Source organism: Aquila chrysaetos, chromosome 5 (genome assembly GCF_900496995.4).
Source record: "Aquila chrysaetos chrysaetos chromosome 5, bAquChr1.4, whole genome shotgun sequence".
Lineage (NCBI taxonomy): Eukaryota > Metazoa > Chordata > Aves > Accipitriformes > Accipitridae > Aquila > Aquila chrysaetos.
The window spans coordinates 29,461,446-29,488,976 of record NC_044008.1 but is presented as its reverse complement, the minus strand read 5'-3'; the positions used below and the strand labels follow the sequence as shown (position 1 = coordinate 29,488,976).

Sequence of the window (27,531 nt, the reverse complement as noted above, 5' to 3'; positions counted from 1 at the left end):
ATGTGGTGTTTCACAGTGGCAGTAAGGAAAGAGAAGCAAACATAGCTGAAAACAACTCTTCCCTTCTTAAATTCTGGGGCTCCAGTAACATTATGTAGCCTTGGTGCTTGGTGCTTTTAACATACTACCTATGGTGGCATTTGTGACCATGGAAAATGGCTGAAGCGCAACATAATCTGTCCATCCTTTTCTTTCTGGACAAACTGTGGGCATGACCCTACGTAGGAGACCCGCGATGTTGGAGCAGTGGAGCCACCAGCGTGCCTGCCCTGTTGGACTCCTGCTGTGCAGGATCAATCTGGGCTCTCCTTAGGGCAGCTACCAGGTTTTCTGCCTCACCCAAAACATGGAAAGCAACCTCACTGAATGCCAGGGCTATGCCCTGTGTTTTCTCTTGGTGTTTGATTAGCTATAGGTAACAAGCCATAGAAAAAAGCAGTAAACCTAATTCAGACATGCTCAACACAGTCATAGCACTCCTTTGTAAAATTTATTTAATGCTTTGTAGATATGCTCAAGCAACACTGATGAAAAAAAGTCATTCAAAGGCTTTGTCTGGAATAACACTTAGTTCACTGAAATTCTCAGTCATGTTACACAGTCCTCATTTGCAAACCCCCAAAACATTTGTGCACGTGAGTGAATGGTAAAGAGGCCTGTGGCTGTGGCTTTCAATCTCTTCAGGGTGGAAACAGCACATCTATTCCACTATGCAGTTACATCCCAAAAGTTACATGATGTTACTGAAGTCAAAGCCTTACATTTTTCAAACAGGGGTACCACTGGAGCTCTAAGTCAAAACAATAAAATAAAAATTTGGAATAAAATATTAACGTATCAATGGATGTCATACTTCTTGGAGCATTGTCTAATTACACTAGCAGATTATCAACTGCGATGACAGTACCAAAATACTGAGTTAGTTTTTATATCGTTCCTTGTGTTGTTATGCACTACACAAAATCTTAGAAAAAAACTCCCAGAAAAATATGAAGCTTTACTGCAAAAGAAATTAATGCAAGAAAATGGTGTTTTTAAGTACTAAAGAGATATGAAGCATTGCTTCTTCATAACCTGCTAAGGAGCAACAGCTGTACTTCATTTTAACTTGATGTGCTTCAGAACTCATATTCATATAGGTATTTAATGATCCAAACATAATGGTCCTATATAGAATAATTACTTATATGAAGGCTCAACTTCATATGTAATCTTTTAAAAAAGATGCTTCAGTGGAAAACTTGCTTTGGTTCTAACAATGAATAAGCTCTTTAACAGTGAAAATGCTTTGGAGGGGTTGGAGACTATTGACCATGGATCTTGAGCACAGTTGACAATCAGACAATGTTATTCCTTCTTGACAGACTCCTTGTTTCTTCCTCCTTCGCAGTATAGCCAATACAAGGAGAACAGATAGAGTGCAAGACAAACCATCAAATCATAGTGGTAGAGTGTTGCAGCAAAGAGAAGAAAGAAGAAGAAATAAAAGATTTTGCAAGCAATATGTTTTAATCCTGGAGACTCACTAGGTAACTTAAGTGCTTCACTCTTCTGGTTAGAAATATCTGCAGAATCAGAAATGTGCTGGCTTTCCTTCTGTGAGTCATCAAGCGAGTTTAGCGTTTTCCCCTCAGTTATTAAATGGTCAGATTGAAAGCCTGTCCCTCCAACTTCTTTGGTAGGCTTACTAATTAAAACCTCTGGCCTTGGTGACTTCTCTTGTTTAAACTCTGTTTGATGGAAACATTGACCTATATTCCTTCCTCTTCCTTCTCTAGAAATTGCTATGTCTGAAGTGGAAGGTACTTCTTTTTTTTCAGCTTCAGGAGAGAGGTTTTTATTAATACGTGTCATTTCATTCGGTAGACTTAAATCGTATCCTGACTCAGCAGCAACCTTGTCAATGACTTTGAATTCAAAGTGTCTATACAGATGCTCCGTATCTCCTGCCACAGTGGACCCTTCAGAAGATGCCACCGAAGAGCTTTGGTAATGGTAACTGGGCACAGCATTTGTACCAGAAGGTGGCATTTTTGTTTCAGCTTTAGCATGTAAATAGGAAAGCGTACCAACACGGCTTTCCTCCCTACAGAGCTCTTCTGCCTCCTCACTGTATAGATGCTTCTGGGTGCTCGGGGGACATTTAGATACTTCTGAACACAAACCCTGCCCCAAACCTTCTTTCTTTCCTGCAGCAGAAGCCTTTACTGCTTCTCCTACAGGTAAAATATTGCCGATGTCTGGCTGTGCTTTGGCACGTTTTTCCCTGCTATTGCATATAGACATTGTTTCTCCTTGCAGTGTTTCATGTACACGTGCATTATAAATATCTAAAACTGATTCCTTTTCAAATTCAGTGTCATATAATACACCCACTGTGTTGAGTTGACAAAGAGCATAATGTGAACCATCATTTCTCCCTTCATGTGTATCAAACGCTGTTTCCTTTTCCTCTGTGGGCCTGTCACTTAGTGCAGTCTCTTGAGGTAGCTTAGCAATTACTGCTTTTTCACTGGCAGACATTTTTTCTGGAGCACTTTCTGATGTTGTTTTAATTATATAAGCTGTACCTGCCTCTGCTTCCTCTGTAATACCCTGCTCAGAGACAGAAGACTTTTCACAACTCTCTGCCTCCTGGCAGGTAAACCCCTCCTTTGCGGAGGCTGTACTCTGAGGCCCCGTGCTCCCCCGCGGTGCCCACCGGACCTCGCTACCCGTTTCTAGCCACCTCTGCTCCGCGGGCTTTGCTTCGCTTTCCTTTCCTATCAGTCTTCCTTTATTTGTGTTGTCTGACTTTCCTCTGTCTTTTAACCTCTTGAATCCTCTGTGTTCCCGAGTGTCTTCCGCTCTCCTTTCATCCCCTGGGGAGGATGCCGGGGGATCTGCCTGTGCAGGCCTGGGCGCCCGTTTGTTGTCTTCGGCGGACAGAGGCGTTGCCTTCAACGCTTTGGCGGCATGTTTTCTGTGTGACTTGAAAGGCTTGGGTGCTTCCTCCTCGCCGATTAGTGCTAAGTCTGCTACTTCGATGACTTTCTTCTCCTTCCCTGCATCAGTGTTATAGTTCTTTCCTGACATTTCGCCAACCCCTTTTTTCTGCATATATTGGCTTTTTGTGGAATCTATTGAGACATCAGCACGTGCGAAAGTGTCGGCATATAAATCTCCTCTTAAATGTACCCGAACTTTGCTTTCGATCACCTTGATTTTTCCTTCATTTTTGTCAGCGTCTGACAACAATGAATCCAGAGTTTGGTGAGACATTTGCAGCGCCTGGTGCTCCGGAGCTGGATTAGCATTGCCATCCAGCGTCCCTGCTATGCATGCATTTAATTGCATGGATTCATCATGCTCTGGAGAAATGGTTTCTGGTCTCGTTTCACAGGCCCCTTTCGAGGTATCGGCAGCATCCTCGCTGATGAATAACCTCTCCATCATCTTACTTCCCGAGGCACTACCTGTTTCGACTTTTGAAATATCTGTGTGGCTCTCTCCTTGCCGGCTTGAGACAGTAGCCGTAATATCGATAGCCTGATTCTGCTTTGTCCCAGGAAAATATTTTGCCGATAAAAGGCTTTCACTGGTACCAGTACATTCCAAAGACCGCTCACCGCTGTTTCCCGTGCCAGCAGCAACTTCCTTCCCTGATGGCTGACTATTATAATCTCTTAGGGAATACTTAACTTTATCTTTTAATTCTCCTCCTATCTCTTGTGAAGTGTTTTCAGGTGAGGAACTGATAGGCACAGGGTACGAGTCACTGCTTCTTTCTATAGAGGTTAGCTTTTTCTCCAATCTTTCAGTTTCACTTGGAAAATTAACTGGTTCTGTTGTGTATAAATTCCTTTCATCTCTGGAAGAGGTACCTCTAGCTCCTGTGAAGTGCTGATTTAGCTGAAACAATAGAATAGAAAAGAATGATCAAAAAGCGCTTTGCAAAAATGTGCCAAATGAAGGAGGCAGGATTTCGTTATGGAAAGTTTTGTTTTCAGTAACAAAGCTTTTACGAAAATGTGTTCCAAACCATTTGCAAAATTTGCATTATATGTATTTTTTAACATAGGTAATGAGCTTTATGGTGGTGCTGAAAGGAGCGGGAAATAAAATAGCATTCAGAACCCTCTCTCTTTATTCATGAGTTCAGTAAGCTGCTAGTGCATTTTATACAAATTAAATCTGAAGAGAATATTCCCTTAAAGGGAGGCTAATTCATTCTCTATACATTCGGTTCTAGGTTTGGAGAGAGGGAGGCGCGGGGCGAGGGGGGAGGATTGGTGCTTAAATGAGGGCATTGATACAGTACATCAAAGCCTGGTAATGTACAGTATTGTCCAGTAAAACAAAGACACATTTCACACTGACAAATACTGTAAGGATTATCTGTGCTTCGTTTCTCTCAGGGACCATTTTACAGGCTTCAAACCAGACTGTTTTTAGACAATCTGGTAAGACATGAGTTGGAAATGAGATTAGCGAAGTAAAAGGCCAGAAACTAATCACTCTCCCTCCTAGCTCCCAAATATCATATTGTATTATTCAGCTATGCCTGCTTGTCATTGCACTCTCTTCTCACTTTAGCATAGTCACACTGATAGCGCTAGCTGATCAATTAGAGGCTAGCTTCTTGGGCACCCCTTTATGCATTTGCACTTGCTGTAGATATCCCCATTACAGTTTCTCTTATTAATATGTTTTCTGCAAAGCCTCTGCAAACTATTAATAGTAAAACGTCACTCAAAGAAAAGTGAGGGAGCTAATGTCTCTGCAAATTCTGTTTTAATGACCCTCTGCCAACCAGTGCTCAAGTGTATTTGAGTTCTTCGGTGATGCCAACTGTCAGGATTTAACAGTGAGATGCCTGTGTTTTTTTCCCCTCCTCATAACTGACATTTGCATGATCTCAATAATTATATGCAAATCTTACGATTTCCCCTTCTTCTCACATAAGGCTCATGTTACTTGTCAACTGCACAGCTGTCTTATGAGCCAATGCCTGTGTGTTTCAAAGATTTGGTTGTATTTCCATCTATTAAAAGCCTTCATTGTTTAATTCATTAAAGAGCGCATAGTGTAAATTAACATCTAAATTATAGCTCCCCCTTCATTTATTGTACGGACAATCCTGGCAATTGATAAACAAACGGTTATATTTGATCCTGCTTTTTGTAACAGGGTGGACTGAGAACAACGAGGGATTTTAGAGGTCCTCCTTTTTATGTTTCACCATAAAAAAAAAAAAAAAGGAGACTGACTTTCAGGCAGTGAAAGGTCCCACAATAGGCAACAATTTTCAACTTTTTTTAAGTAAAAGACAAGAAAAATTTATATTCAAATAAGAGTAATTTATTCTCTCTCTCTCAATAAGAAAAAAAAAGAATGGTTCTAATCTTCCTCTCCTGTCTGATTCAGCATTCACATTTTCACAGGTGATAGCTATTATAATCTATGATTATGAATCTATGCACCCAAATGATATGAGCTGAGAACAGACACTGAGAATAATAGATTGCTGTACGTGTCTCATTTATTGCCATTTTTTCTTTCATACTGAAAAATGCAAGCCAAACCACACACATGCACACACACAAATCCAAATAGATTGAATGTTCACAGAGTGTGAAATTTATTATAACAAATTTAATGTCAAATACTGATATAGAAAAATCTGCTAATATAAATATATATATATTTATTTTGCTCATACAGCATGTTACGTAGTTATCCTTTGAAAAACTCCAAAAGCAAACAGTACCATAAATATAAGATTTTTACCAAATATACAGCATTTATTTAAGAATATTGCCATCCTAGAGACTAGGAGGAGAGATTTTTGAAATGCTACTCTTCTAATTCCTTCAAACTGTCATTTAGAGCCTCTGGTAAAGAAGTAAAAGGGAGAAGTCATTAATTTAAGACCAGAAAAAGTTGATGCACTATACTGAAATCAAAGCACCTTCTATTGTTGAATCAGTTAGAGATTCAATGAAAGTACAGACCAAGGCTTTACATTTGTAAATTAGTACATCAGTCAGCTCTGTTAAAAGGGGGCATTTCACCAGCTTTGAAGCGTAAATGGATTCAAATCATTTAATACTGTAGATATAATTGTATAACACTTACCAGCAACTCTAATTCTTTTTCATCATCTTCATGATCACCCTGGTTGTATTCTGCATTTTTATCTTTTATATTTTCATTAGCTGGTTTGGTGTCTTTGTCTTCTGCTTGTGAATAAACAATCTCTGGGATGTTTGTGTCTGAAGAGTTAACAAAAACATACTTGAATAATTTCCGTAAGGTTGTTTGTTACGCTATTTTTTAATTAACATGTGCACTAAGGAAGAACTAATTAAACCGGGTGTTGTACCTGAAGTCCTTGAATTATTCCATGTGTCATCGTCAGACGTTGCCAATATTTCTTCTTTGCTGTTAAACAAAAAGAAACTTCCTGTGTTATTCTGCAAAAATTATTGTTCTAATTCCTCTTAGACTCAGATATAAGGACCGCTAGTTAATTACACAAAATTTTGAACGTTCTTTGAAATTCTGAAAATAACAGCTTTATAAAATGTAGCTTTTTTTGAGTGACCTGATATTAAGTCTTGGTCAAAGAAAGAATTGGCCAAGAAAATGAAAATGTGTTGACCTTCAGATTACATTGCAAAGCTGATGGGTTTTCCCAGGCCTTTTCTGAGAAAGCAGCACAAAGGTGATTAGATGGGTCAGTGACAGGAGAGCGTAACTTTGGGGTCAGGCAAGGGTCTGGAAGGATATATGTGTTCAGGAGACTGGGCCTCTCTCTTGCTTATATTTTTCAAATATTGGTATGTATACAGAGATCGCTGGAAAAAGGCATCCTTGTTACCTGAAATAAATCAAAAGATTCTCCCTGCATGTATACAGTATAAATCCTGTTGCTAAGCTATGCCTGGCCGGCAGGAACGAATTCTGCTTCCCTACCACCAGTACAATTTTTGCTGTTGCTTTCCTGGCTGTGAAAACAAAGGCCAGGTCCAACACAACAAACACCTACAGAGAGATGCTAAGCGCCTGTAGTCCTCATCAATATCAATGCAAAGTGATAGCAGTTTGAACTGCATGCTTATAGGGGTGTAACCTTTAGTGGAAAAGGGAAAAAAAAAATTTAAAATAATGTCACTTATGTAAAATGTAAATTATTATATCACTCCTAATGACTTCTCTATGAGGAGCAATTTTTTTCTGTAGGTCTTAATTTATGCGTTTTTCAACCAGCCGTCCACCTCTGTTACTGAAAATTACTTTCTAATTTTCAAATATTAATCTTTTCCCCTTCTATTTTCTCCCAGTGTCTTTCATTTGAATTGATATAACATTAACTCTGCCACCTAAATGCTTAATTCAGAAGGAGGATGCTAAATTTATACTCTGTTAAAAGAACCTAGACATCGACTGTCACCAACTTTTTAAAATCCAGCCTTTATAGGGATTGCCAGACTGAAGCAGACACAAGATCTTGCCAGTCTAGTATCTGATCTCTGACACTGGCCACCATCAGATACTTCAAGGGAAGATGTAAAGTCCTTGTAGGAAAATACTTGGAGTAATTTGCACTACCGTATTGAATTTCCTCTTGGCATTTTGTTGTTAGAAGCTGTCCTTGAAGCACAAGATTTAACGCTCTCTCAGCAGTTCTTTTTCACCATTAATTGCAATAATGCTGAATATTCTTGCTATCCATATGAACGCCATGTCACTCTTGAATTCTGGTACATGCATAGCCTCCACACGTTTCTCACTCTCCTACTCACACCGAGTTGTACTTTCCCCTGCCAGCAGTTGCTATACTCTGCATTTCATCCTGAAAAGGCTGGCAGAGCCAGACCCTTATTTCCAGTTGATCTGTGGGGTTTTTAATGTAAATCATTACTGCTTATTATTTATACATCTTTTTTTTTCTTATTTTTTTTACTGTTCAAATGCTTCCTAGGGTTACATCTTGTTCCCAGTTTTCTTCTGCCCTTTTGCATCTTTTTCACCCACCTGCTTCCATAAGCCTAGGCACTGTGTAGGTTGGGGCTTAACCATGAGACAGATGCATTAAAGCATTTAGGTGTTAATAGGGTGTCTGCAAAAGCCCCGAATTAGAAGCCAAGACATGTATAACGCATGAGCTGAGTCAGTCACCCCAAAATAATGATCCCAAAACCACATGGGCACAGCAGGGAACCTTCTACTGCTATCCAGTGGGGGGAAAAAAAGAGTGTCTCAAAGCTTTTCTTTGAATGTAGCTGGCTACCTGCAGCGTTCAGCCATGTGGATGCAACTCTCGGGAAGCAGGGATAGCATCCTTTGCTGCTAGAAGAGGCCCTCATCTACTTCTTAAAGGAATGGAGTTTGACACATCTTTTTCTATCAAGAAGCATTCCCAGAAGAAGGGGAGATGTCGATGCCCAGATCTATCGTAATAGTCCGTTGGCAGCCAGAGCTCGCAGCCAAGATGCAGTGGCACTTTCAGCTTCTATCGCACCCTGATGAGATTTAAAACCACACTGCACACACATCCAAAAAGTACCCAAATTACCAGGATGAAGACCATTTTAGAAGAAAGTGGAGGGCAGATTTACATACTGCTCTTGAAGCTGTATGTACAGACAGGACCTTTACTTTTTAGCTTACTCTTCATTCCTTCGAGAAAACAGAAACTGGATTCTTCCCGCTGTTCCCTGTGTTCCTTATCTGGTGATTATTTTGGGGTTTGCTTACCAACTTTTCAGCATAAAATATAGACACAGTCTTTGAATATGGATGCTAAGGAGTAGTACCTATTTTCTGAACCTTTAAATGAAAAAGTATAAAGCTGCTTCAAGCTGGAAGTTACCTCAGTGCTACCTGAGCCCCGCAGTTTTACTTTGGTTGTGATTAGAGTTGAATTTGTCCTTAACTCTTGTTCTAGTAACATCTGGAGCCCTGGTCCTCAAGTTTCTTTTCACAACTGCAACATTGGTAATAAGTAGCAATGACAATACAGCCTCACAGCCTGGATCCACACTGTACGGCTTGCAACATAACTTCTTGCATATTGCACTGAATTTTATAAAGATTGCTGGTTTATAGCCCGTTATTTGTGCACACCTGTCCTGCAATTACCTAAGTACAGGGAAAGTCAGTGTAACAGCTTCTCCTTATTTTACTTCTACATCAGAAATATCTGTCCTCGTATAATTATTCTAGTGGGAAATCTTAAATTAACCTAAATTGAGGATATTGATACTGCAGTCTTTGAGGATCACAAGGAGCATAAAACAATAGTCATTTAACAGCACTACTTCAACCTAAGAAATGATAGGAAGATGCTGAGACTATGGTTGCATACAAATACAGAACAATCTCAAACATGTATGTACACCCTAAAGACTGAAATGTTTCCCAAAAGCCAATAAAAATTAGCTGTTTCATCAAACAGTGGCAATTAGAAGGTGTCTGTCTATTTAGTAAGTTTTTTGACTGACTGTTCTTTCTCCGTATTTCTCTGAAAAGTTCCTGGCTCACTATCAGAATTTCATGAGCAGATTTTTTAATTATAATATTAATTAAGATTTTGTTTTATAAATTAATTATCTCACTGTGTTCTGGAGGGTGGTCTAAATGTGCCTATATTGTGTAGTGAGAGACACAAAATTTGTGTTCTGTTTAAAAACGTTTACTTTTATTTTTAAGTGATCCAGGCATTCTGACAACAATGCAAGCTAGAAAAATCCATGGTATCAGCTGATGCAGTTCCCCTCCAGCAAAAGTACCTGTATACCTGCAGAAGCTCAGTTGCTTTTTCTCCTTCAGCTGAATGGGGCACATCTTCATAAAGTACATCAGGAACTTAAGAATTTCTACCAGCTTCAAAAAAAATACTTATGCTGATATGATTAATTCTGGATGGAATTACCATTCACTTGGACTGAGTAATAAAAAGAAAGCAAGAATGAAAACAGGTTATCACTATAATTTCGCATTTAGAAAGAACAAATGGGAAGTTCAGGGACTAGTTAGTGGGACTGAGAGGACTGAAAATTTGATGGACATTATGCAAAGGAGTTCAGAAGTCCCAAAGTTATGTGGAACTGGCATCCCAAACAGAGAAAAATAATTAAACTTGAACCCTAAAGATGTGAGGAGTAGATAGACAACGTATAAGTGATGAGAAAAAAAAAATTAATTAGCCAATAAACAATATTTCTTTGACTTCAGAAAGGGTTGGGATAAAGCAAGACATGTCAAAGCTTTGGAATTAGTCTTTTTAAGTTAAATAGGAAGGGTTTTTAGAAGTGAGGGTTGATCAAGATTTCAGATAATCTATGTATAACCCCACAATCAAAAGACCTCTAAACTTTTTTACCACAGTGCTTGCAGTGGGGCAGAATCTTATAAGAACAGAGATCTTACAGGGTATAACTGATAGGAACAGAGATTTAAAAAATGGTATTATTTCATCCAGTCTGGGAGCAGAAGTAGGTGTTTAAATATGCTCCAGTTAAGAGGAGCAGATAATCTCCAACCCAAAATACTGAGAGACCCAACAGAGGAAATCACACATTGGTTTAAAATCTTTGCTATTCAAATCTATCAAATTGGTCCTGATACTACTGTAACAGTATCAGAAGAGTAGGAAAAGTATTAGCTATATTTAGGAAAAAGAAAAGGAGTAATGTCAGGGCAACTACAGGCCCAGATGTCTTCAAAAAGTTTTCACAATAGATTTAGAACAAAACTTAAATGAGAGAATAAATACTGATAAATGGGAAACGGCATAAAAATGCCAGACTCACCTGATAATATCTGTCTTTGATAAGATTACTATATTTCCCTTGTCTAAAAATCAGTTATCTAATCTATCTGGACTTCATTAAAGCATTTGTTGTGCAGCCACATGGGAAATTTATTAATTAAACTGGAGAAGAGGGAGATGAGTACAAGAGCTGGGCGGTGGGAGAGGGGCTTGGTGCCAAGCGGAGCCCCGCGAGCTGGGCTGCGCCGAGCTGGCAGACGTCGCCGGGGAATTGGAGAGGACCGGTCGTGTAATCAGACTTACTCAGTCATGTTATTACAGACCAAGGCACAAAAAGTCAAAGTTAAATTAAATCTGTGGCAGATAGGAAGTTGGGAGTCATCACCAACACAGAGGAGGATTGAAAGAAATGGGTGGCCTGGAGGATCAGAATAATAGGTAAGGGATGAAATTCAAAATTATGAAGTGCCAGGTTATACATTTAGGGACTAGAAAGACTTTCTGCCACAAAATGCGGGCTCAGAAATTGGAAGAAAGAGGCAAACAAGAAAAATCTGAGTTTGTTTTTGGCAGAAAACATTTCCAAGCCACCGGTGTGAGATGACTGTGGCAACAAGGCAAACAGAGTTCTGCAGTAATGTGTCGGGGAAGGTATTCCCAGTAATGAAAGATTTCCAAGAAATATTCATGTTGCGGAACCAGGCACTACTAAGAACCTCTGGAACATTTGTATACGATGTTCAAGAAAGATTAATTCAAACTGAAACAGGTGCAGAAGAGGACTACAAGAAGACTGGCAGGATGAAAAATCTATATTAACCAAGGAGGCAAAATGAGTATTTCTATTTCCAGCATAGCAAAATAAAGTCTGAGAGGACAAATAGATGCCCTCTATTAACATAGCAAAGGGGTAAATACTGAGAAGACAGAAAAGATATTAATCAGCAAGACTCTGTTAATGTATTAATAGAAAGAGTTCACAAAAACATTTGTTGTGGAAACTTAAAAGAAGATCTATAAGCATAGAAGAAATGGAGAACGTCTCGGTATGGAAACATGGATATATTTTTGTGAAGAGTATTTCGCAACACATTTCCCTAGGGATAAGACTTTGTGGTCCCATAGTCCCAGTCCAGTCCTATTTCAAATGCTCCTATGCAGCTATATGCCCTGCGAGTTATGCCTTCAGGAGCACACATTTCACTGTGGAACAGCAGGTGCTCTGGTCTGGTCTGAAATAGGTTTGGGACTATAGCCAGGAGCTACTAATCTCTTCATAATGGGTGAGGTTATTATAGCTTGTTGTGGTTTAATTCACACACCAATATTTGGCAGAAGTTGTGTCTGTATGTTTGTATAACCCGCAGTACTGTTCACTTTGTTCTGTGTTATATCCAGTTATGCTAGATCTTAATACCTAAATCACAAGATATGTATTTTACAGAGTGCAGGAAAAGGCTAAAATTGTTGGAGTACCAAGTATGGAAAGATGAAAATGTACCTGTAAAACTCTTGAAATTAATGCAGCCTGAACAATTTTATACTATCTCATATTTAAAAGAAACTGTGAGAATATGTTATTTAGTCTGAAATTGAAATAGGTATGGGAACATTAAAGTATTTAAAGAACATATTTCTCAAATATTTAGTAAAAACATGTAAGAGGGAAAAAAGTTTTCAATACAATTTTATTTAAAAATCCAGGCAGGCTTAGGGTCTCACAGAATCTTTCATGCTTCTGATTTTAACTTCAAGGTGGATTCAAAATCAAAACGAACCTCTTTTACCCTGAAGTTGAGGTGAAGCTAAAATGAACTCATGAAAGGAGCTGGCAAGATTGAAGTTGCTAACCAAACGGTAACTCTATTTTAATTTCAGGTCAGATTTTTAAACCTAAGAGGAGCCTAATACAGCAGCAACCTTCAATACAACTACTGCTTTTGGATCTAGCGCTGAAAATAGCCAGCCTTGCTGAAGAATGATACCCCTTGGATGCAAACAACACACGAGATCCTTGAAAAGGAGTAGCTAAATGTGTCAACAATGTTTTACTGAGAAGCAGAAGAGCAAAAAGTAAATTAGTGCAGGTAAGCGCTCATGTTTGAGATGTCACTGGAGCCAAACAGGAATCCTGCGGAGAACTGTAACCCCATGGAGCTGGGGAGAGGAGGGGCACATAGGGAGAGAAGGGCTGGCGGTTTAGTTTGGTTATTTTTGTATCATTAGCAGAAGATGTCATGTCGAAAGGAAGTAGAGAAGGAAATAGCTATGTTTATTTAAGAAAACCCAAGCAATTACAAAAATTATTTTAAAAATTTTGCATGCACACTGGAAGCAGAAAGCCTGTAAAATGTTTGCAGGAGTTGTGTTAAAAGAACATTGATAAGAAACTAAATAAAGGATTTTCCACATGTAATTCTGAACTTCAGTAGTATCGTACGCAATGTCATTCAAAACCCACAAACATACAACAAAAATCAATTTCTAAGGAAGAAGGAATTTTGGAAAGCTGTAGGAAAGACTGTATATGTATAAAGTTCTAAACAGAGCTTTAAAGTTCTATTAAATTGTTTGTAAGACACAGTAGAGTAAGAATTCAACACTTTTTTTACTAACATAACCCTCCCCGAACAGTTGGCTTACTGGAAAATTACATTTAAAATATTGCTCTATTTATACTGGTGTTAAAATACCAGCGGGACGGGGAGAAAATATTAGCAAAACTAATTAATGGAGAGAAGAAAATATAAGAAGGGAAAAAAAGCTGGTACTATAAAAAAAAGTTTAAAATATAAGCTTGATTCTGGTCTCATTATGGTGAGACTACTACTGAAGATACATCCCACCCACCCTCCGGGATCTAGATCCAAATCACATCCTGGCCTCTCTGTCTTTGTATGACAACTCACAGAAGGGGTTCGGAAGCTGCCAAGGATCCCAGTGTGTGGATCTCCAAAGTGCAGACTTTGACTTCTCTTGCAATGGGGTCTCCGTAGTCAATTCCGTTCTATCTCCCTCACTGAATATATGAACTAAATATTTAATGAGTAAAGATAAACTCATTCCTTGCCTCTATAAGGCTCAGTCCAAAACTCATTATAGTGACAAGTCTCCTACTGATTTAGACTGATGCCCGTGTTATCAGCTGTTGAAGTTATAGTCCTATAATACAACCACTCCACGATTTCTTAGCACATGCGGTTCCAGCACCCTATAAATATTAGTCTCAAGCCCTGGCGCTGCCAGAGAATTCGCGGGCCAGCTCAAGAAGGGGAGGTACAACCTTGCCTTGAAGCCACCTTTGTGCTTCCTGGGGCCTCACCTGACTGTGCCGCAGCACAGGCCAGGGTCTGTAGGGTGCCGTGGAGATGACAAGGCGGTTGAGGATCACCTGCCTGTGCACCAGCATAGGAGGCCATATACCTTATTTCTCCTCTGGAGAACTTCTAAGGTGGGAGACTGGGCCTGCTGGAGGTGTGTCAACCAGCCTCCTCAAGCACCGCTTGACCTCTTATTTCTGGGCACTTGAAAAAGGAGAGGCTACAAAACGTCTGCGGCAGAGCCGCAGGCGGTGGAACATCTTTATGTGCAACCACCTACGTGCTGTGGAGAGAAGCCATTAAGTGCGTGCTCAGCTTCCCAAGAGCAGACGGGTAACCCGCACAGAGGCTCCAGGGCCAAATCCTGCTGGTGGGCAGCAGGATCTGGCCTCGTCCAGAGGTCTACCCGCAAGTTGTACCTACCCAGGCTTTGAGCAACCTGCAGCTAGAGAAGAGCAAGAGCCTTGATAAAGTGAAAGGAGTGAAGTCGTTGTTATTGCAGGAATTGGTGCTTATTTCTGATTTGTTTACCTGCACATTTTGTCTAAACGAAGGCAGAATATTATTTTTATGAACGGTATGCTCTCATTTGGAATTGACACTAATGAATGCAAGGCCCTTTCCCCCTCTTGTTTGTACCATCAAATTAATTAGCTCTATTGTGACATCAGTATTTTTCCCAAGCAGTTCAAGGCTTGAGCATTTTCCTTTCTTTTTCTAAAGGGCATCTTCAGTGCCCTTTATCTACCATAAGAATCATGCATCACTTGTATTTTTCACAACTAATGCTGTTTATTATAAAAACTGATTGTGATGTGAAGATTGTTATACCGTGTGGCAAATTGCCCAAACAATTACTGTAAATGCATGAGCCATAAACTGTACTGCCAAGGACACTGGTAGGTTAGCTCCTATAAAAGAAACAATTAGAGTCTGAGGTGAAAATAATAGAGATGAGATGACAGTTATTGAAAAGGCAGAACATCCAGTTTAATGTTGTAAATATAGGTTTGTGGATTACACTGATGGTTTTAAAGTGTTCATGGCTTATTGAATGGAATAGAATATTACATACTTTAGAATGGGGCCATAATTATTATTCCTTTTTAATTGCGATGTCTGATGCATTTGTGAGCAGTTGTTGAGAACATCCTCACATTATACTGATTCTAGTTCTAAATTATCATCCTGCTCCAAGGGGTGGGTTTTTTTATTATTTTACTTTTTTAGCATTTTGTTGTTCAGGGTCTGTTCTGAACAAAGTATTTTCTCTTGAGGAACTTAGAGTGCTTAGAGGGTTACAGCAATAATTATTTCAGTTTCAGCCTACACACTTCACTGCTTTAAATCATCATTAGAAGTTTCATCCCTCAGCAACTCCTGCTGAGACAGTCTTAAACTCCTAGAAACCATTAGATAAGAATAGCTTATCTTTATAACAATTTGTATATAAAGGTATTGATAAGAATTTGCTAGAAATTAAAGGAATACATTTTTTTCTTAGGAATCATCTAAATACAGAATAAGGTTTTTTATGATTGCTAAAGAATTTCAATCATTCAAACAAGATTTGCAGCATATGAAGATTAGGGTGCATAAAAAAAGACGTGCACCCTACAAGAAGACATGTCGTGATAGACTATGGTAGATATGAAGAAAATACAAGAAAAGTGACATTACTGTGTGAGAAAATTAAACGGTCCTCTGCTCTTTTAAGATTAGGACATAGGGATAAAACCCAATGAAATAAAAGTCAAATATTAGACCCTAGGGAGAACACTGAACAACTGGGCACAGAATTATGACTGGCCAAGAAGGCAGAGGTGCCAGGCGTGTAAAATCAGAACTGAGGAGAGTCTGCCCAGGATTTGGAGGAGAGGACAAAGTGAGCAGCAGATCAAAGACGGCAACCACCAAAGGCAGTTGGTGTCAACCCTGCAGCATGTGTGAGCTCCGAAGTACCAAATCCATTAGTGGGAGGTGGGGGGAAGCAGTAAAGTGGCTCTGAAAGAAAGTTGCAAAGAAACTAAGTACTCAGCTGTACCACCTTTCAGGGAAATGCTCTAAGTAGTTTCCAGGCTTTTACATACCGTTAAGAGAAGCTGATCTTAGTGCTAGGTAGGGGCATCACAGCTGTGTTGGAAACTGATGGCGCCGGGCTGAAGTTCGGGGAGGTGTTGGGGAGCAGAGCATGGGGGGTGGCTGGACTGTGGGCCTGGGCAGCCGGCTGTGTCCTCAGGCTGAAATAACTGCCTCCTACCAAAACTCGAGGTAGAGCCCTGGGAACTGAACCTTAGGTACAGCAGAAACCAGAGCACAGCATGGAGCACTGCTGTCGGTGCGGACAGCAAAGCAGAGGGGACTGAAGCTTAGCAAGCACCGCTCCTCAGTTCTGGGCTCCTGACGCACACACCTGAATTTCTACTTGCCAGATGGCTTTGCCTGAAAATATGGCCAATTCCTACCTAAGAGCATTTCGGCTTCAAATGATCCCTCCTTGTGGAGATATCGTGTTTTGTGTGCCTGAACCACGATGTTGCTATTACATGTCGTGTGTGTCAGTATCATTGCCTTTGGTTTATATGTTTAATTTTTTTAGGAGGTGTTTAAAAAGATAGAAGCACAACAGAAAAATAATTTAATTTAAACACTGCAGAAAACAATAATTTCAATTACATTGCTAGATTCCAAACTGATTGAGACCACACAGGAAAACATTCAGAAATTAAAGCAAAAACTGCAAAGAAAATCAACAGCCATAAATTAATAGCTGTGTGAACATGAAGTGGAAATTACTGAATAATATTTTAAAATATTATGCCATTACAAGTGATCCTATTAGACCAAAGCTGTACGTAAAATCAGAGCCCTTTTTACAAATCTAGGCAAGATTGATTTTCTTATATGACCTTCAACTACCAGTGGTGTTAGAGAAGGCTCAATCTAGTTCTTACTAAATAGGTGTCACCAAACAAACAGGACTGACACTAATTAGCTCCCTTGTTGATAGTCAGGACACAGAGGATAGAGGCAGGGAGACGGAGTGACCCGCTCATCATTAGAGTGGTAGGTGAGGATATTTGCACGCTGGCATGGCAATGGAGGCTTACGCTGCAGCTACCATTTTGAAACTGCGCTGTAAATAGAAGGCTGCGTTATCAGGAGAGTCAATCTAGCAAACTTCACAAGCATTTTGCATAAAAATAGAGCCAAAATGAACCTCTACTTAAATGTTTGAAATCTGAGGAAGAGAATATTAATCTGTGGTATTTCCCCACCTTGAGGAAATATCCCTTAGTTTTGGTCATCTCATCTAAGAAAAGGGACTGACACCAGAAGAGGAGAATAGGTGGGCCTGCAAAAGGAGAATAAAGGACTGTCAGTAGCTTCTAAACAAGGAGAAATTGAAATGGAAGTTTGGAAAGCAAAGTAGAAAAAGATGCTCAGAATAAGCAGCATATAGTATGATGATTAATAGTATCGAGGGGGACAATTGATCAAGAGAGCAGCTGTAAGGGAATTTGAGTGTTTTTTCTGAAAAGATAATTCCCAGTAGGGTTCAGGCAATGTTTGTAATAAACCTATTTTTATTAAGATTATTGGATTGGTGCTATCCAGGGGATTATATTTTCCAATTACTAATATTTTCATTTTTCAGTCTTAGTTTATGATTGAAGCAGGGACATAGGTGGCACAGAACAAAATGCATTGGCCTGGTTTGGGATGAGAATAATCATAGCCTCAAAGCAAACAGAGTCCCAAGAAATTAGTCTTTATTTTCTAGCTCATTAAAAAAGACCTTGAGTTTTAATGGCAAAGCATTTGTACATTTTTTTTTTTTTTAAATATAGATGTATATCTGTCCATTTGAAGATTTTAGTCCCACACAGTGTAAACCAGGAGCCCGACACCAATTTGGTGCCAGGCTCAAACCTTTAATATTGCCCTGTCTATCCCCAAATCTCATGACTATAGGTATGAAGACTGCAGAAAACCCCATGCATAATAAGTCAGCTAGACCTCAAATTAAGATACAGCAATTATGAACAGGAAGACTGCAACTTTTTTCAGATCCTTTTATAGCTCTGTCATGATTGTTGTACCTTATTATGACATCTACCTAACAATGTTGAAGAGAAACCAGTTCAGAAGTCTTGTTACACAGCTGTTTTATATGCATATTGGTCAGGAAATTGCGTAAGTCCTTCAACAGAATGGGCTAACTACTTCAGAAACAGAGAATTTCTTAGGAAGGATTCCCTTGAACAAGGTTAGAAGTTCTATTGACAGCCCCATTGTGAATCAGTAATGCAGGACCTTACTACTGGGGTGCCTATCTCCAGGGCGAAGCTGTTGAAAAAGAAGAAAAGGTGAGTCAGGAGTCAAGTTCCCTGAGGGCTAGGCTTGGCCTAAGGTCAGAGGATATGCTTCTTAGGTTGCTGTTTGGTCTGGAAGGGGCATGATCAAATACCAAAATGGTGTTGTAGAAAGGAGTTGGGGGTAGAGCCCCGCAATTCTTCTCTTGCTTCTTTCTCTCACTGTTTTAAAAGATGAAAGGAAAGAAAAGCAAGTACCATCAACAGGTCTTGCACTTCTCTCAAGTTGTCTCCGTTTTGGATACATCTGAGAGGAAAAAAACCTTAGCCTATGTGGCATCTGGTCTTTCCCTGGATCTCACATCAAAAAAATAGAGAAGGAGCAGTCCCCTACTGGCATGTCAGAGGAGAGTCATTTCCTAGAGGCTGACTGCAGTATGCTGAGGCACGTATGCAAGAAGGTGACAGATGCCTTAGAGAGACTGTAGATAGATAGATGGCAGTCAGGTGAGACTAAGACACAGATACCACCCCTGGGGAGGAGAACGGAATGGGTGACCACAAAAAGCCTTAGCCAGTCGTTCTTGAGAGAGGACAACTATGATCTAAACCTTGGAAAGCAATTGTAAATTCAATAGGTATCTCAAGAGGATAAAATTCCCAGGTGTTATCATGACAAGAAGAGACTTTTATAACCATTTTTTTTTTCACATGCTGTCTTACTACCACACAGCAAGAAGGCAGCTGTGTGATAGGTATCAATATTTCTATAAAGAAGACCTGGAATATAACCTCGGAGACACTGGTGCAGATTTACTAGGGTAGCTGGGGAAAGAGAAAGACTGACAAACTCCCCAACCTTCTACCATAACATGAAGTGATCCAGGCTTGAACATCTTATGCTTATCATCCAGCAGCCATAAACGTTATTGCAGGGACAATAATTATGCATCAAAGCAAAATGTAAATGCAAATCTACTTGGTGCACCTAAGTGCAAGGTAAGAAGAATCTGCCAGCTTTACCTAGTTCACATTCAATTGTGTAGCTCAGTGCTCTTCAGTGCTCTTTAGGACTGCTATTAGTAACCAGCAGTAATAAATCTTTGGGTTTAGTGTCAGAGTATCAGCTGGTTCCACAGATCAGGAGGAGAGCAGAGAGACAGTCAGAAAACCAAGCCCCCCATTATGCTTTGGCATATGAACCAATATTTTCTTGTGTGTCACTGAAGGCCTAGGGATCAAATAGCCACTTCTAAAATGCTCCCATGGTGCTTAAAAGGTCTTATCTCTTCCTTTGCCCTAAGGCAGGGACTGCATTTAGCTTGCAAAGTATTTGTGCGGACCATTTTTCCTATGTTTCATAACTGAGAAGAGAATCCACATTTTATCTTAAAAATATGATGGGTGATTGGTCCTCTGGACTTCCACTGTAGCTGAACCAATTGCTTCAAGTTCAGAGCTGCAGTGCTGTGGCTGGATCATGGCTTAAAGTTCATAATCAGAATAAACAGCTCAAATGACACTGGTAGTGAATGCATTGATTAAATATGACTCCAGTGCTCTCAGTTAACGTTTCACTGACTTTAAACATCTTTTCAAGACTAACATTTAGCCAAGTCAAGGTGAATGTAATGGAAAAAATTTTTTTCAACTGAGCATTTATGAACTGCAATACCTGAACAGTGGACAGGAGACAGACTATTGAAATGGTCGTTTCTAGCCTGGTTTAATTTGCAAAACAGATATGTCCCTAAACAAAAGAGTCATTGAACAATGGAATACAGGAGTTCATTTAGCAATATATTTTTATTTGTCCAAAGGTCCTTAATCAGTGATCTGAAAAAGCATAGAAATAAGCTCTGGTCCTGTAAATATTAACATTCAAGGATAGTTTTACACATGCAGAGTTCTACAAAGTTCAGTGAGACTCCTGATGTTCATTAAATTATTTATTGTGCCTATTGCAGGATCAAGCCAGTTGCTGCATTAAAATGCTCTAAGAGTCAGTTGTAATAGTGTTACAGCACTGGCATATTTAAATAAGCTGATGAAATTGTAGCAACTGCAAAAAAATCTCACAACTGTAAAGCCAAGCAATGCATGTATAATTACCTGTACTTACTTATCACATGGTTGAGAAATGATAGTCAGATTACACAGCATCAGTTTTATATAGTTTTTTGCAAACAAGTGAAAAAGCTTTATAGCAACCAGTATTTCCCATACATTAGAGCACAAATTTCTGTTCTGCAACATTGGTGAGAGCAGTTTCTAAGGTAGATCATGGAAGTGAACGAGAAACCACTGATACTAGTAAGATCCAGAGTAAATACTATGCTAAGATTGCCAGTAAAGCAATGTGCTATTTTCATAAGTTGTCACTTAAAAGTTTAGAAGCTTCTTTTAATATTTCCAGTGCCATAAATGGATGGCACATGAGCAGCACAGTTCACAATCACCAAAAGCAAAAATGACACAGTTTTTCAGTCTTCAGGTACTCTCCAATTAGGAGACCACAAGTATGGTTAGCAGGTGACTATTTGCTCTGTGCATGCCATTCTCATCCATAACTTCCACCTGTTTCTTCAGCATTTCTATGATAGCATTCAAAGCCTTATGCCATTAACTTAGATATCTATCTTTAGGGTCTTTAATATATTTCATAGTTCAAATAGTAAGTATGTCTGGATTTTGAAATACTATGATTAGACAGAAAGAAAAAAGACCATTGAGCATAGTTCCTGGCCAAGTAGGATTGTTCCCTGTAGAATATTTTTCAAGTGGTTTATCTTAGCTTATTTTAAATGACTTTGGAGAGTAAGGCTGCAGCAATTTCCTTAAAAGAGAACTCTAGAGTCACAATTAAGAAGCATTCCTAATACTCAGCCTCAGTTCCACAGCTTGCTTTTACCCCACTTGTCTGAATAATATATTTTAGATCACCTTAAATAATTATCCTGTGTCCCCGATAATCACGGTCTTCAAGTACCTGGAGAAGTCTTATTTTGGTGCCAGTGCTGCCTACTTCTACAACTGGCAAAGACTTGGCAATGACCAGGAGGCAAGAGAAGGGCTGGGAATACTAGGTCAGATTGAACAGCAGAGGAGTGCTGCTTTTAGCTGGCTCCCTGTGAATGGATAGCTTCTCTAACAGCTGCTCTCCTGGTAAAAACAGTGACTGCAGTCACTTCCTAATAATAGTAATAAACTTTAGTCAAATCCCATATCTGTATGCTGATCAAGGTGTAACTTGTGACTTGAGATGCCAGAAACAACCTTGAGATTAAATAGCAGTACACAAAGACGACGTGTGTTTTCACACCTTTTCTGCTCTCCTTTTCCCTTTCCGATGATGATGTACGATAGTCAAAAGAACAAGGATTAAAAGGGAACGTAATTTAAATGCCATATTTTAAATGGACCAGCTGGGAATAATACAGTTGTTCCTCATAGCACAGTACATGCGAAGCTATTTCCAAACGTCTTCCGCAAAAGCCTTTGATTTTTTTTAATCACATCATGGGTTTGTGGGAAAGGCCGAGAGGAGCTGATGCAGAACTGCATTTCTTGGGGCAATCTGGGCACTGGGCTGCCGTCTGCCTGGGGAGGATGGAGTGAGCACACTGCAGTCCTGCCAGGCTGGATCTTCAGCAACTTACTTCCTTTGCCTTCCATCAGAAAGGGGATGAGGCAGCCGCTGAAGACAGGAGATTACTTACGCACAGAAGAAATTTTCTCACTAGCAATTGCTTTAAGACCATTCAGTATTTATGCTGCTGAAGTTGGCATTGGTGGCCCACAGACCTGGGGTTTTTAATCTCTTCCTTCTCATCGCACACTGTACCTAGATCAGCTATTTTACGAGGCATCACCCTATTTTGTGTTTTTTTTTAAAGTCGCATCACAGAGAGAAGTGAATCGATGCACTACCATTCAAAGAAAGGTAGAGTCTGGCAATTACAAAAAAAGCACAGGACCAACATCAGTTCAGTGATACACTTGCGGGCTCAGAGAGCTAAGAGGGGGATAACTCTAAGTTATGATAAAAATACTAGCCTCCCCCTTTCTTATCAGAAGACAGGAGTCCAAATACACATTTTACCCTTTTGTAAAACAATTCTCATGCTTATCGGCCATTTTCCTTGTGCTCTTGCTCCTGCTGCTCTCTTGACAGATGGCAAACCAGGACCAAGCACAGAAATGGGGTGCAGCCTCACCAGTGACAGGGGAAATGGTTTGCAGCTCGTTATCACTGCGCCGTGCAACATGACCTACAGGAGTTTGCCTCATGCAACACACAACCAGTCCCTGTCTCATCAGACCGATGCAGGAGCCTGGGGTCCACAACAAAATAATGTGGTCCAAACCTGGGGACCAGGAGAAATTTGTGTTCAGAATCATTATCCATGTCCCAAAAGCACGAGAGTCAAACAAAAAAAGAGTGGAACTGATACAATTAATTTACATTTTTCTGAATGTTTAGATATATGTATATCTATGATAGAAATCAGGGCTGTTTACTCACAGAAGCTCTCTTTTTTCTAATGACAGCCTTAAAATTTTAGGAGTCATTTTTTTTCCCCGAAGTATACTCATGAGTATGTACAAGTTAAATGCACACTTTCAGATAGACTAAAACATAAATTAATTCAAATTTTTTTTCAAACTATATTTTGTGCTTATGAATCCTTTCGAGATTTTTAAAAAACACAGAAATAGTTAAAATTTATGTGGGAAAGAATTTTAGCTTGGAAAAATATAGTTAGAAGCAAGTACTTTATGAAACTTTAAGAGAAGACTATTTGTGCATCCCTAGACATAGAAGCAGAAGCAAATGAAACATGGAATGAACAGGCAGGATTTTAAGTCAATATGCTTCTGAATATTCAAATCTAGACACTTTTCAGCATTAATGATTCCATGCAGTTTTGCTTTTCACTATCATTTTTTTCATGTGCAACTTTTGAGTGTTAAGTCCATTTTTATTTTATTTCTTAATAATGGTGTCAGAAGCTACCCCATTGCCCTCATTCACACAACTTTGTCTTGGCTCATATTCTTAAGGGTAACATAATACAGTCGTATTGTGTTTCCTCAGTAACTTCCTCTGAAAGTGCATATTATTCCTTTCACTTAACTAACGCAACTAATCCTCACTAATGACATTTAATGAGCCACACAAGTATGCCCTAGAGTGGATCAGACTCTCTGCTTAAAAAACATAATTCTTTAACAGTCCTGGTTTTTAACTGAAGAGGTAAATTGCACATTTTAGGAGAAAGTATAAATATCTCCGAGTCAAGATTTTTTTAAAAAAAGTTATAACAGGTTTCTAAATTTGAAATTGGGACCTAAATAAGTGTCCTGTTAAAATACCCTTCTATTCAGATTGCTATAAAGAATTCTTTAAGATATCCAGCTCATGGGCATAGATAGCAATATTCCTTACCTGCATATTTATTGTGTGAACCATAGGTAAAATTGTTATTACTTCTGTGTGTATCTGTTTGCATTGCTGCAGCTCCTAAGACAAGCTAGTTATGGTCCAGGACCCCCACTTCGCTAAATGTTTTATAAACATCCAGCACAGCATATATAAATGCTGCAAAGTTTATCATCTGAAAATAAAACAAGAGGTGAGAGAGACGGGCTGGTGGAGGAGAGCCGGGAAACAGGCAGCACTGTTCAACATGATATGAAGTAGTCATAGCACATCAGCAGCCTCACTTTGCCAATTTTGGGGGGTTTGTTTTTCTTGCGCTTTTTTCTAGACTTCAAAGCAAAGGAGTTTTAATGAGGGTCTGAAGGAGAATAATGAGGTACTTTTGCAGATGTCTGCAGGGTGTTCCTCCTCACTCAAAGGGGCAACATGTACAAAGACACTTTGAAAAACAAGTGAGCAATGGAGGTTGGCATCTTAGTTCTTTTGAAACAAAAGGCCCTGATGCTGACCTCATTTACACTGGTGAAAGCTGTAACTCCTGTGAAGTCAATGAAGTCCCTGTAGCATAAAATTGGTCCTGGATTACAATCTGCCAGAACTGTCTTTCAGAAGCCTTGGTGACCACTGAAACCGTATTCCAAAAGTACTTTCAGCTCATTTTTGCATTTACTGTAAGGTCTCTTTACATCCTTCTGCCACTAAAGAGGGTCTTGAAAGTGCATGTTAGTTAACTATTTGCCAAAAATGTGTAACAGATCTTATTGTAAACAAGAATCTGACCACTTTGGTTTTAATATCACAAATATACATGTGTATATGTGTATATATGAAGAAATATGCACATGTATATATATATACATATATATGTATACACACAAACACACACATATATACATTCTTCTGCAGCCTGATATGGAGGGCAACAAGTTTACACTCTAATTAGAGACGAGATAATTTTATGTTAAGGAGTAGACTTGTTATCTCCTTTCCCATTTTCTAAAATACCTCTCTGTCTGACTTACACATAATACATTTAGCGTATATGTATAAAAGAGGATCCCCCAGAAGAAATGCTTCTACAGCTTATGCTAGCACTAGGCATGTCACAGGAGACTTCAGGGAATTAAACTCTTAGGAGTCATTCACCCTCAGCTGCCCAATCGTATCTAAATTTGCAGGTCAGTCCTGAAAGCGTCTGGAAGCCCAGGGCTCACTAAATTAAGACTCAGCTCTTCGTGTCCATCATCTGCTCCATGTGGGCTACCTGAACTCAAGCTGAAGTCACACTGCCTGCATATGCCTGTGGTATTTGATATCACGGCCCTTCTCTCAGGCTATCTTATTCACCCAGAATGGGTCATCTGGCACTTCTTGAAGGACAGAAACAACGTACAGAACCAGGGACAAATGTCAGGATCTGAGCACACAGCAGGTAAAGTCATCGTTCCCTCTGCTGTGACGTACCGGGATGTTCCTCCATGGAAACATCATCGTGGTGGCCCCAGAGCTGGCCCAAGGGACACTGATCAGTGGACTGGTGTGGACTGGCTGTGACTGGGGCCTCGGCTTAGCCCCGCGGCTGCTCTTACACCATGGTGTTGATGCAGGCACTAAGCCGTATTGCGCATCTCTCCTCACGGGGCTGACGTGCAGCTAGGGCTGGCAAAGGCTCTCAGCTCTGCGAGTCTGGGTTTTGGGAAGGGAGGTCCTGCACAGGGGAAGCCCTGGCTGTCTCCCTTCTCCTTAAGCTCCCACCACTGCTGCAGTTTTGTTCCCCCTTCCCCACCAGTTCAGCCCAGTGGAAGAGCCCCAGGGAAATCAAACAGCACTGCCTTACTTGGAAAGAGTATAGGAACTAAAAACTCAACATGAATTCAGTTCTGTGATCTAAGTATTGCAAAGGATGCTGCAGGTAAAATATGGGTTCAGTTCTGCAGAACTCCAACTGATTTATAGCAGATTTGGTGAGCAAAAAATTGAGAATTAGATTTTCATGGGCAACATTGTTTTGCTTACAGAAAGGAGTTAAAAACAGAGTAGGAAGCCAAAAATTACTATTCCTGAGTGTTTCTCTTTATGTGGGGTTAAATCATAAGTGAACCACTGCCACCCTACTCTATAATTAACATAGTACTTGCCTACATTTAATTAGAATAATATATATGAGATAAATTCTATATATGTTTTTTCTTTAATATATTACCAATTCTGCCTTATAAATCATTATTCATTTCACCATTTGTGAAACAGAAACATCAACCAGTGGCAGGAAAAAGAAATTATTATCCTAATATACAGCTTGCAGAATAGCCCAACCACTTGCGGAAAAGTTTGTACTGGCTATTCTAATTGCAATAGGATCCTTCCTCAAATTATCAGCTTCCTGAACCACCAGTGCCATTTCTGTTTTAATAATTGCATGTAGAGAATGAACCACGAAATAAATCATGTGAAAACGCAGGATTTGTTTTGCCTTTAAATTTTTGTTGACTTACCAAGGAAGTGGATGTAAAGTATTTTAGCTGTACACTACCTCAGTCTGGAGCAAAGCTCTCACTGATATCAGCTCGATTTATATCCTACGGAGATCAAAATCGGTACACAGCCCATAACTTATAGACCCTCACACTACTTTTCAAATGAGTGGCACGCATGCCATATATTAAAACTATGATCCCAACCAATCTGTCTGCAGAAAACTACTGGCTGATATATACAAGACTTTTACTGAAAACAAGTCTTGGTCTAATTTACCATTAAAAAAAACCAACATGAAGAAAACAGCATGGGCGGTCTTAGCTCCAGCAGGCACACTCAGAAAGTTAGATTTAGCCAGCTATATTGTAAATTACCAAAAGTTAAGATATAACCTCACCTGCTTTGTGTCGTCTTTAAGCAGCCTTTAAGATGTCTGTCAGTAACCTCTTTGTGTGGTTTATTATCCACCTTGGGCGCAGTTTCTTTCTTGTGACAAATCAGCGTGTAATTTTTGTCGTCGTTGTTTGCCCAGAAGGTACCAACCGACGTCTCGTAGCGTATACAGAACTCCACCTTAGCTCCATCTTTCTGGTAAGGAGGCACCAAAGAAATCTTAAAGCAGAACTGATCAGTTTCACTACCACAAGAATTAGGCATGAACTCTGCGAGGATATCGTAATAACTGAGCCAGTTATTCAGTGTCATTCGAACATAGACCAGTTTTTCAAAGGATACATTGAGGACTCGTATAATGCCGTTCATACAGGTAATCCCAGGCAGGAACACAACTGACTCCAACTGTACTTTCTGCTCTCGCACTTTTTGCAAAAGTTCTTCTTGCGAAGCAGGTAACGTAAACAGTTGAGAGAAAAAATATTCCTCCTGAGGGAAAACTTCATCTTCTATGTCATTGTTTTGTCCTGTATTTGGAACTTCCCAGGTATCGAACTCTTTAACAGACACGAGTTCAAACCCAAATGCATCAGCAAATGAAACTTTTCTTGAGATGGTGGTGGGGGTATCTGCCTCCTCTTCCTCTGAAGAAACAGAATTTCGCCTTCGGGGAAGTGGAGAGAAACGATGTTTAATGTCAGGTTTAACATCTTCATCCTCTGAAGAGAAATCATTTACAGTGGGGACTTCTAATAAGTTAGCCCTGCTAACCTGACTAGGTCCTTCAAAAGACTCCATTGGGCTCTCTGATATAAACTGAAA

The 27,531-nt window shown here is 39.6% G+C and overlaps 1 protein-coding gene across 1 annotated transcript; it reads right to left on the bottom strand.

Annotated features, from left to right (window-relative positions):
- Positions 1–471: 471 nt before the first annotated feature.
- On the bottom strand, positions 472–27,531 carry PPP1R3A (protein phosphatase 1 regulatory subunit 3A). The gene is made up of 4 exons (XM_030016170.1): positions 26,714–27,531; positions 6,365–6,423; positions 6,118–6,254; positions 472–3,891 (listed from the first exon to the last, which is right to left on the bottom strand). Exons 1-4 carry the CDS (start codon positions 27,505–27,507, stop codon positions 1,348–1,350), a joined length of 3,534 nt encoding a protein of 1,177 aa, XP_029872030.1. The 5' UTR covers positions 27,508–27,531; the 3' UTR covers positions 472–1,347.

Bases quoted from the DNA above. Each gene is read 5' to 3' on its own strand.
- PPP1R3A (XM_030016170.1), bottom strand. From the start codon at position 27,507: ATGGAGTCTTTTGAAGGACCTAGTCAGGTTAGCAGGGCTAACTTATTA. The intron at 6,424-26,713 runs GTGAGGTTATAT...TTTGTTTAACAG, and splicing joins TTAAAGACGACACAAAGCAG to CAAAGAAGAAATATTGGCAA. The intron at 6,255-6,364 runs GTACAACACCCG...TTAACTCTTCAG, and splicing joins GAATAATTCAAGGACTTCAG to ACACAAACATCCCAGAGATT.